The 11912-nt window shown below is 39.1% G+C and overlaps 1 protein-coding gene across 2 annotated transcripts in view; it reads left to right on the top strand.

Moving 5' to 3' along the window:
* Window positions 1-150: 150 nt before the first annotated feature.
* The window catches only part of Gvqw3 (GVQW motif containing 3), a 43406-nt gene continuing 31644 nt past the window's right edge, over window positions 151-11912 (top strand). Inside the window, exon 1 of one of the 2 annotated variants that reach the window (XM_023564622.1) lies at window positions 151-1096. In XM_023564622.1, coding sequence (XP_023420390.1) covers window positions 625-1096 — 472 coding nt within the window. In that variant the 5' untranslated portion in view covers window positions 151-624. Of the gene's footprint in view, window positions 9864-11912 lie in introns of those variants that run through there. The other variant, XM_013151199.3, reaches the window with a different exon arrangement.

Below are 11912 nucleotides of genomic sequence, written 5' to 3'. Positions count from 1 at the left end.
CCTCCCCGCCCTTCTTTCCGCCGACTTTTAAGCGGGCGGGCACGCGCACTGAAGAGGGCCTGCTGGGGTGTGGCGAGGCGGAGGCGGGACTCCGCGCGAGCGGACACTGCGTCTGCGCGCAGCCTAACTCGTGGGGAGGGGATTGCGCATGCGCGGGCCAATCTCCTGGGACTAGAGCAGGCGAGTTCTGGGCTGCTGCGGTAGGTTTGGCGACTACGGGTTCAGCCGATTTGGGGCGTCCTTGCAGTTGTACGTCAGCGTTGCAGCTCTCCTTGTTTTAATGCCTATAGACTTGTAAGGACCGCGGAATCAAGACGACCTGGTTGACTGATTTGCAAACTCAGTGGCAGAGCTGTGTGCGCTGGCTGGACACAGACGTGGGTTGTAGGGAATTTAATATTGCCCAGTTTTGCATCTACTCTTTGGCCCCATGAGCCTCCTCAGTCTGTACTAGGTGCTAAGGGCGAAAACTCAGAAAAACACTGAATTTACTTTTTCCTGGTAAGGCTTCCAGAGAAGCAAGAATAACGACTTGGTTATGTTTACAGTCCTATAGAGATTGGTCCCTCTGTCTTCCCCTTACACTTGTCATCTGCAAATGTTCTGGTGTCATTTAATGCCAAAATGAGTGATCGCTATTTAGAACAAAGGATTACTATAAAATTTTGCGTAAAATTGAACAAGTCTGCAAGTGAGACCCACCATCTTTTAAAAGAAGCTTACGGGGATGAAGTTATGTCAAGGGCTCGAGTTTTCGACTGGCACAAAAGGTTTAAAGAAGGGAGGGAAGATGTTCGAGATGATGCACGAAGTGGTCGCCCGGTCATCCACAGGACAGATGAAAATATCCAGAAGGTCAAGAATTTGGTTTGTTCAAACAGGCAGCTAACAGTGAGGATGATGGCTGAAGAGTTAAATTTAGATAAAGAAACCGTTAGACTCATTCTGAAAGAAAATTTGAATATGAGGAAGGTTTCTGCCAAAGTTATATCAGGTATTTTGATGGATGAATCTAAACCTGGAAAATCTGACTTTCAGTCTGACCTTTCAAAGAAAACTGGGAAAAATGACTCATTTGTGAGGAAGAAAGCAACAAGTTCTAAAACATGGAGTCATCTGCAGAGAGAACCTGGTGTGGAAATGCCTCAGTCAGTATTCCATCGCAGAATCTACTGTGCTGCTAGCCAGCTTCTGCAGGCCTCATCTTCAACAAGCCTTTCCACACCATTGGCTCAAGATGGTTTTGCTCCATGGTGAAATGAAAGGAACCTGAGGTAACTAGCCTAAGCCAGGAAACTACCTCAGGGTTAGGTCTTCATTTGCTGCTCATTTGATTTCAGTCTGCCATTTCTTCCTGCCTGTCATGGTCCTTCTCCTCTGACGGGCTATGGAGCCATTTTTCTTACTGCTCTCTACCACTTGGAAGTGGTTTTGACTGTTAATTTCTGGTATGTGCCTGCTCTTAATTTCTTTTGCACAACGCATTTGGATTTCTTCGCTGCCCACATCTCAGCTTGTTCCTCTGTTTTTAGCATTCTCCCTCAGGGGATCATCTCTATGTCTATGCCCAGGAACCATGCTCTTTGAGAAGGACCCCAAAAGAAAGCCTACAGTTTCAGCCTACTTTACATTCAGGGCCTGAGGTATGGTGCAAAAGACAGTGTGGTACTAACATGGAGCAATGCTGGGCCTAAGGAGTCACCTACTGTAATGATTGGATTCCCTCAGAATTCCTTGGGTTTGCCACTGGTACTGATCTTGTCAAAGATACCCCACCTTCACACATAGAAGAGCTGGATTTGTTTCATTCTAGTCTTGTGCTTTGGATTCCCCACTTATTTGGGTATCCCCTCTGCTGGAAGAGAAGGATCTAACATAAGAAAAAACAAGAGACCTAGGCCAAAACTATGTTGTGTGAGGAGAAGGACTGGGTAACTCTTCAGACCCTAAATTAAGGGAGTCTGCAGTCTGTGTACCAATTTCCACTCAACAGCCTGTTTTTAGTAACTGCTACTATTACAGTCGTAGTGTCAGTATGCTTTGAGCACCTATGGTTTTCAGAACCTTCCTGTACCTTGATAAGATTTTGAAGGGTAGATGGATTTCATGTAGGAGGTGGTTGTTGAATGGATCCACGAGGAAGGTGAGACAAAGGGCTTCAAGGTTAGGGAAAGCATGAGACCTGTGTCAGTGGAAAATGACACTGTTGGCTAAAATGGCTAAGTCTACCAGAGAAGATGGTGGTGTTGCAGAAAATGAACAATGTGGGATAATTTGCTTCCTCTGCTCTGCCAGTATTTTATAGATAGTTTTTCCTGTGTCCATGAATTTTTTCATGAATATTTTTATAAGAACCCACTTACTTGATTATTTAATTTCCCCATCAGACCCCATAAAGCAGTCTTCACTTACACAAATTATCCTGTTTTTGCTTCTACTAGAATATATAGAAACGAACTTTTCCCAAGTGTTTTCCAAATAATACCACATAGACTGGAAACATCTCAGAGTACCTGGTAGAAATCAGGAAGGAAGAGTATGTCTCAGCATTGGCCAGTGTCTATGTTTGTTTATTTGTTTGTTTTGAGACAGGGTCTCACTGTGTAATTCAGGCTGATCTTAAACTGACTGTATAGACTTGAACACATAGAAATCTTCCTTCCTCAGCCTCCTGCATGTTGGGAGTATACGTGTTTGCTACTACCCCAGGGTAATATCTGTTTAACTTGAAGATTTTGATGCATAAATGGATCCTTTTTTGTATATATTTAGAATTTTGTTTTGTTTTTTGAGACAGAGTCTCATTATGTAGTGTAGGCTGGCCTTGAACTTGCTTATGTAGCACAGGCTGGCCTCAAACTCAAGGTGATCCTTCCTCTTGCCTCAGCCTCCTGAGTGCTGGGATTACAGGTATGTGCCACCATGTCTGGCTCCCTTTATTTAATGACTAAAGAAGTAAACAATATTGGTTAATAGCAAAGGCCCAATACTCATTTGTTCCATACAGTTTACTTTTAGTTCTAGTCTTTCACCATCTACCACTTTCAAAATTTTTTAAGTTCTAATGTCTGTCAGTTTTGAGGCACCATGGAAGCTAGATTTTGTCTCACAAAGAAAAGATACTTTTTAAGCCAAAAAGCAGTTTATATACTTCCATCTAATAATTTCTAGACATTCCAGTTCTGAGCCACCAAGTCTTCCTACATCAAAAGAGATCCTATGTTCCCTCAAAGAGACTTGTCTTCAGGGACATAGCATTTCAGTAACAAATCTTCCATTGATGCCTGTTGCAGCTGTGTTGCTGAATTTATTAATCCTTGCTCAAGTCTTGTAGTAACATGTAGAATTATATGTTCCTGGGCTGAAGCCAGGATCTCACAACATCTATAGGCATTTTCTTCAACCTATTTCAGGAGTCCTGAGAGAACTACTAGGTTTTACTGTAGTCCAGAAAGGGGTGCTAGGAGTGGCCCTAGCAATGATATAGGACCAGATTAAGGTCAGAGTGTGAGTACCAGAAGCACACTTGATCCAGATAGGGTTTGGACACAGAACCACTGGAAAGAGGTAATTGGGAATGTGAGTTCAAATTGTCCCAAGTTGCTGTTAGGAAAATAATTTATTTTCTTAGATTATGTCCAAACAGTCATGTTTGAACCCATTGCCCCTTTGCAAGACTTCCCAAAAGCTATTCAGTGATGTCTCTGATGTGGGGGAAGTAAAATTACTGCCCTAATGCTTATCCAGAGCAAACCATGCTCAGAATCACTAAATCCAAAGCTAGAGTATAAAGTCCTAGGAGAGTTTTTGAATTCCTTATGTGCCCTCCTGCCAAACCCATTTTATTGCTGACCCAAGTTTTTCCGTAGCCTATATATCTTGCTGCTCAGGCCTCTTGAGCTCCTGGTGCTGTAGTCTTAAATCTAGCCATTCACCACTCTTCAGACTCTTGCCTTAGGCTTTTACAGATTGCTCTCAATTTATTTTTCACCAATTTGCTCTTGTTTCTCTGATTCCCACGTGCTTTGTTACCTGGTTCTGGATTATATTTCTGAGAGCTGCTTTTGGCTATTTCAGCCTGCTGATCCCTTTGGTCATGGCTTATTTTTAAAAATTCAGCTCACAGGGGCTGGGGATTTAGCTCAGCGGCATAAGTGCCTGCCTTGCAAGCAGGCAGTTGTGAGTTTGATCCCTGGTACCGATAAAAACAAAAAAGACAAAAAAAAAAAAAATTTCAACTCACAAATATCTCTCTTCTGATTTTTGGATCCCTCTTTGAGCTCCCCACTTCAGCTGTGGTGTGCTTGGGAGCAGAGGTTGTCTGCTCCAGCTGTGGCCCCGCGTTACCTTCTTAGGCTTAAGAAACAGGATGGGGCAGTGTTGGAGAATCATGTTTTTTTTGTTTATAAAGGACATAAGCCACTATCAGTTACATTCCCCATATGCAGCCAATTTCCCAAAGAAGCAATTTAGTTATCTTTGATAATGAGTTGTGAAACCCTTTTTGGAGCTCTACTGTGTCCAAATTCATTCTCCCAGCAACAGTATTTTCCCTAGCAGGATAAGCTCCACCTAACTGCAGGTGAGTAAGCCTGCCTCCATAGGAATGTTGAGAGAGCTGCTGTCTGCAAACTTTGACTATAATTTTCAAGTTTAACATAGTCTGTGAATCTCTAGCTTTCATGTTGATCTTCTTCCCCACCATCATCCACAATCTAGTTCACAATCCACAAGGAATGTTACATGCCACAGGCGAAAGTCTAAGAGGAATAGACTCCTCCCAGGGATGATCCTCTCTTCATTGATCTTATCTAATCCTTTCCCTCCCTTTTTACCCACCCTACTGTACTTTATTTGCCTCTCTAGTAATGATCAAGATGAGAAAAAAAATAAAATGTTCACCAAATCTTTGACTTAGGAAAACATGAGAATGATTCTGTAGTCCTGGATTCTCCCTCTTTCTCTGAGTGGAAATGTGGTATTTTAGAGAGAATGTATGTCTGGGGACTACTTTCCAGAGTCTTCCTTACAGATCATTTGTTAGTCAGGTTACATTTGCCTTTGAAGATGCCTGCATAAATCTGGATTGCTAAATTACTGGAAAACACCTAGTAAAGATGTGCAGTACTAGTAGGAAATTGTCAGTGGATCAAAGTTCTGCCTGCCCTACTTGGAACACTGCAGTTTGCTTATCCTCTACAGATGTCATCATCTGATAGCCTCACTAGGCTACTTGGGATTCAGTCCCACCAAAGTCCCATGTTAGCTCAATTAGTAAAAAACTCCTCTGCAAGTTATTCTACATTCTCCAGTTGCTCCTTCAGTTGGACCAGCACTTCCACAATTTGCCAGGCTTTCCCATCTGAGGCTGCTACTATGCATTTATGTTTTCCAGTGTCTTCCTTACCAGATCTTTGCAATACTATGGAAACCGTGTGACCCTTCTCCCACTGTTAATATCTAGAAACAAACAAACAAACAAAGTCTCATGGAGGGTACAATACCTTTAAAAACCACTTGGGTCTAGTCTGATGTTAGCAAACTTCTGTAAAGAGAACACCCTCAGCTTTGTGAGCCATATGGTTTCTGTTGCAACTGCTCAACATTTTAGTGCAAAAGCAGACATAGATAATATGGAAACATATGAGCATGGCAGTGTTCCAATAAAACTTTATAAATGAATACTGGAATTTGAATTTCATATCACTTCTACAAGTTTTTTTTCCTTCAGCCATTTAAAAGTAAAAAACAGCCAAGTGTGGTGGTATACACTTGTAATTCCAGCACTGCTGAGGCTGAGGCATGAGGATTCCCATGGTTTGAGGCCAACCTAGACTACATAGTGAGTTCAAGGCCAGCTTCAACTACATCGTGAGATCCTGTCTTGAAAAGAAAGAAACATCCTCCCCTCCACATACATATTCTAAGCTTGTGAACCATAGAAGAATGGGCAGTGGACCAGATTTAGCACATGGGCCATAGTTTGCTAACTCCTGGTGTAGTGTATATACAGTATGCTTATAAAAATGTCAGGTGATTGATCATATTCCATCAATAACATTGTTAATGCCAACTGATCTGGCAGTTTACAATAAAGGAATCGTGGAATATTGGAAGAAATCTTTATAAGGCCAGGAAAGTAAAGTAGAGCTGAAAGATCAATTGGCTATTGCACCCTCACCATACTGTGGTTTACAAGATCAAGTTTTGTGCTGCTTTTGATTAAAAATGTCACACAACTACTACTTACATTATTATGTAATATCTAAAAACCTGTTGGCAATACTGAAAATGGTGCAAAGTTGCAACCAACAATAGTATCTAACGGTAGTTCCAAATGCCTTATTATGGGCAGCAGTTGAATAAGTGTGTTATCACCTATTAAAATGTGTACTAGATGATAAAACTCAGTGAAATTTTTTTTTGCTCAAACTTTGTAACTGGTCCCAAACCATATGTCCTAAAGCGATCTTTATTGTGTTACCTTTAAGCTGATCTTACCAAGTTATCTGAAAGGAGATTCTGTGTTAATTCACTCAACAAGTGTTTATCAAGTGGCTATATGTGCCTAAATATAGCAATGGAAAATAGACCCAGGCCTTAGATTTGACAGCCTGAAATCTAATATTATTCTTCACTTGCAAAACTTCTGTTCTGTATGCTGACACTTCTGTTCCGTATGCAGTCATTACCACTCATACCTGATAATCAGTATAACTTTTGCCACATGCCTTTATGCCGTGGTTGTGATGCCTCTCTAACTGCACTAATAATTTGAGGACTGTATGTTCGACTTAAATTTTATTATCCTTTACACAAATTTATATTGGTGGAAAAATATACTGGCAATGTTGCAAGTGTAAATTGGCAACAGCTTTCTGAAAAGCAATTTGGCAGTATCTGTTAGGAGCTTTAAAAATGTTTATATCCTCTGATCCTCTAATTCTACTTCTGGGAATCTTTCCTAAAGAAATAGTCTAAAATGTGAGCAAAAATTTATGCTTAATAATCTAAAACTTCAACAGCAAAAAAATTGGTTAAATAAATTATATTATGACTAAATAATTGGTTTGTGATTATCATAATGAGTGTTTATAGAGTATTTAACAGCATGGCAAAACTACTTACGATGTTTACTGAAATGAGTGATGCAAAATTGTACATACTCATCCAAAAAATTCTGTTTTGAATTACTGGAAAGGACATGCTAACTCTGGGTGGCTGAATTATGGGCGTCTAAATTTTTTTTTCTGGTTTCTATGCTTTTAAAGAATATGTCTCCAAACTCCTTTACTTTTGTTAACAGTAAAAAGAAAAATAGCTTCAAAATTTGGCAATCAAATGCCAGACATGGTGACACATGTCTGTAATCCCAGCACTCGGGAGACTGAGGCGGGAGAGTCACTACAAAGTTCCAGGTCAGCCTGGGTTATATAATGAGACCCTGTCTCCAAAAAAAAAAAAAAAAGAAAAAAAAGAAAAAAAAAAGTTGGCAATGGAGAATTGAGGCCACATCACTAGTTCAATCCATGAAAAATTAACTGGCATGGAGGCTAGATGATATTTGTGTTGGTGGCAAGAATGAGAGAGAAGGGGAAAGAATGTGTATCAGAGAAGGCGTAACTAGAATCCCTACTTAAAACCCAAGTGGTTGTGAGAAGATATCATGAGTGGCATGCTCCTTTTATGTTGTTCTGTGCAGCGAAAAGAACACCGGTGCTTATGAGTCAAAAATGGGAAAGGATATGAAATTCTCTCTTGGGTAAAATTAACCTCTTTTGGACTTCACTTTCACATTCTCTCATACAAACTGAATTCTTAAGATGGATTTTATTATAGTTGAATCTCTGAAGAATTATTGAGCCTTTCATATTCCTTCAGTGTAGGAATAGCTTTCGATGTGCCAAGTCTACCTCCTTTCACACTGGGACATTCAGGCAACATGGATGTACACTGTAGTATTTGTGTTTTACATTGAGAGTACTACATACAAATCATTAGTCACCTTAATGTTGTAATTTAAAAGTCAATGTTTGTAAATGTCAATTTGTTGGTGTCCAGAATTATTGTATTTCTTGTCTAAAGAGTAACCACGACGTGGAATTTCAAAGTGAAAAATTACGTAGCGAATGCATACCCATAAATGAAAGTGTTATGTTGGGAAAATGTATATTTAAATGTTGCCTTGATAAAATGATTATCATTAAAATGTTAAATGTATCTTTTCAGTGAAATTTCAATTTTCAAGTAAATACAAGAGATAAATACGTGTTTCATAAACATATAGGTTATAGATTTATCAAGCTAGGTGAGTTTTTCAAGATCTAAAGTGTTAAGCCCCTTGCTACAGAAAGAGCATTAAGAGTGTGATTTGGGTTTTAGTTCTGGCTTTTTTATTAGCTTTGTGACTGGACAATTCATTTTTACCTTCTGAGTGCCTCACTTTACTCATCAAATGAGGAAAACAATGTGTTGTTCAATTTTTCCATTCAGCAAATATTTATTGAGTACTTACATAAGTTTCACACTGTTCCAGATATAGGAAATAGTGGTAAACAAGCCAAAAAAATAAAAATTCCTCCAGATGGGCATACATTTAGGTGAGGGAGACAGACAAGCAAAAAGATAAAATTAGTCCAAAAATAGTATGCTGGTGATTGATAGATGTGAGACTTACAATAAATAATGTATATGAATTACATAGTGTAAGACCTGGCATGTAGCAAATTCTTCACAGATAATAATTTCCTTTGCTTCTTTTGTCTTCCTGACAGTTGCTGAATTCCTCTACAAAATGATAGTAATCATAAAAAGACATGACTGGTTATTACCTGTTATCTATTGCTAGTAAATAAGGCCTAATCTTGTTTTTGCTTAAGAATTCTTACACTTGGATTTTGTACTTCCTGTATGGAAGATTAATCAAGGTAGTGCCTAAATAGTGTTATAAAATGGAACTTTCTGGAGCCAGTTGGCAGGCATCCTTGTATGGGACTGGATGGCAGGCGTTAGGTCCAAAGACAAATGCATAGTGTCCTTGCTGTTTTAAGCAAAATAAACTAGAAGACTTTAATGACTGTTTCTTAATGAAAAGCCGTATTCCCTCTTTCCTGTGCCAGACTTTGGAGAACTGAGCAAAGTTTGCAGCGTTAGGAGTTTGGCTGTGTTATTTATGGGTGACTGGTAACTGGTCTATTATGTACTATGGGTGACTAATGGTAACTGGTCTATGATCCTTAGTGCTGTTATGTGAAAGAACCTGGAGCTCAGTCCACAGGTATTTGGTTTAGGCTGTTACCCCTTGAAAGAAACTGAGCATTAGGTTGTACCTGGCTTCAAGAACTAGTAAATGAAAATTCAGAATTGCAATCCAGATTAGATAAAGAAATTAGCCCAAGGAGGTTGAAGAATGTTTTTTTTGAATCACACATCTAGTTGGTAGGAGAGCCAGGATAATAATGAAGGACCTTGAACCTTATTCAATCCATTTCTATTATGCCATTGGTAATAAGTACTTTTACTAAAATGCTCATTCTTAAGACATCTTTTTATTTAAAGACATCTTTTAAATAGTGCTCACCATTGCATTTAACAAATGATTTACCAATAATTGATTTACATACAATTTTAAAGAAACATTTATAGCACAGAACGTTGTACAGAGTGTTTTTCTAAATTTCCCTGGGGTGTCTACATCCTCTGCTCCTTCCAGGGCGTGTATTCATAAGTAAATGTTGGCATTCTGATACTCATTTTTTCCAGATGTTCCTCCCAAGTGGTGTGCTATGTTTTGTGTTTTTAATATTTTTCATATGCATTTTAAAAATCTGGGCACATAAATCTTAATAAAAGTCTTAACTATCTCCTCTGTTCTGTCTCAGATTTCTGAGTATTTGTATTTATGACATGGTGTCCCAAGTTATGAATGCTATCACATAATTAGGACTTATATCCCTAAACCCTGGCGTTGTATTTCTACATGTTTTGAAAATTCTTTACACTTCACTTGTAAATGCCACTATATTGTGCCATGACATTTCCATAGTAACATATATTTCAAACAGGAAAACAGAGAAAGCCCAGGGAAATGAGACTGTCTCAAGAAGAAAGAAAGAAAACATGAAAAATAATAGAATGCATGAGATAGGGCTGAGGGGGTTAGAGTGACAAGGGTATATTCTGCTTCTAGCTTGATGTCTCTGAGAGCGGAATGTCCTGTGTGCTTATCTTTGTTCTGTGAGCACCACCCACCAAGTAGTCCCTTTGGAATCCTTAGAGTCACACTTTTCTTGGACATCTTGTCATGTACACGTCATTCTATTTTTTTTAAGTTATTACCCACTGCAACTAGACAGGGGAAGTCACTCACCTCCACCCCACTGTCCTGAAATCCATTCTCTACATGGCACATGTGATACTTGGCTTGGCGTCTACTGAAAACCAGAGACTTGGACACCAGTTGTTAGAGCTTGCTCAGCCAAATCCTGTCCCTGGAATGTTTCCCTGCTACCATCCACCTGGCAAACTCCTATTGGGCATTCAAGCCTCAGCCTTAACATTGGGTTTCTTTCATGTCACCCCCATTGGTAAACAAGCCACCCCTCATGTACAGTGTGTATTATCATGTCAAAGAAACTGTAACACTTACCTGTCTCTGTAAGATGTTTTTCTTTATTCCCTACCTGCCAATCAACTCAAAAACCAACCATATCTGAGTCTTCTCTGTATTCTCAGTATCAAGGATTAATCTTGCCTGGAATTGCTCAATAAATGTTTGATTGATGAGTAAAAGAAGGTACTTTTATGGTAACTGCTTTTTTTTGTTGTGAAATTATCATTACAAAACGTTCCATTCTAAAGGTTCATTTAAATGGTATTTAGTATATTCACAATGTAATATAACCATTAACTATTAATTCTGGAATATTTTCATCAGTAAACCTGTGCCCATTCCCTCTTAGCCCAGCCCCTGGCAACCACTAATCAATTTTTTTTCTTGTGGCTTTGCCTATTCTGGAAATTTTGCATAAATGGAACTGTTATGGTTTGTATCTAAGGGCTTTTCAGAGGTGGATGGATTTAGGATGTGTGAATGTGGATTAAGGATATGATACCGGGATGAAGGGTGTGTGGCACTGGATTAGTTCACTGATTGGTTAGCTAGAGCTCTGGGTGTGGGACATAGTAAGCCCCACCCTGTGTGTGGGTGGCAACACCTTGAAGGCTGTATGGCATAAAAGGGAAAGACTTGCTTGCCTTTTGCTTGCTGCCTACCTGCTCTGCCATCAATTCTTTGTTCTCTATGATGCTCCTTGGCCATGCCTTGGAGCCTTGGACACAGCTGATGATAGACTGAAACCGTTACAAGCTGTGAGCCAAAATAAATCTTTCCTTCTTTAAATTTTTTTTTGGTACTAAGGATCAAACTCACAACATAGTGCTTGCCAGGCAAGCACTGTGCCACTGAGCTATATCCCCGGCCCCCTCCTTTAATTTTGTATGTTGGGTATTTTGTCTCAGCAGTGAGAAAAATTACTGAGACAGGAACCATACAATATGTGAACTTTTTATGTTTGGCTTCTTTCACTCGTTGTTTTCAAAATACATCCATACTGCAGTATGTATCAATGCTTCATTCCTTTTTAGGGGCAAATAATATTCCATTAAATGGATATACCATATTTTGTTCATTCATCCATTGAAGGATATTTGAATTGTTTCCACCTTGTAATCATTGAGAATAATGCTTCTATGAACATCTATGTACAAACTACTTTTTAAAAAAATTTTAAACAGTCTTGCTAAGTATGTACAAGTGTTTTTTTGTTTTGTTTTGTTTTGTTTGTTTGTTTTTTTGCACAATTGTTTTCAGTTCTCTTTGTTACATACCTGGAAATGAAATTACTGGATCA

The sequence above is a fragment of the Cavia porcellus genome, unplaced genomic scaffold (genome assembly GCF_034190915.1).
Source record: "Cavia porcellus strain 051 isolate PalLab524CR breed Dunkin Hartley unplaced genomic scaffold, mCavPor4.1 scaffold_9, whole genome shotgun sequence".
Lineage (NCBI taxonomy): Eukaryota > Metazoa > Chordata > Mammalia > Rodentia > Caviidae > Cavia > Cavia porcellus.
Note: the sequence above shows the minus strand (reverse complement) of the source record. Positions and strands in the feature narration are given on the sequence as shown.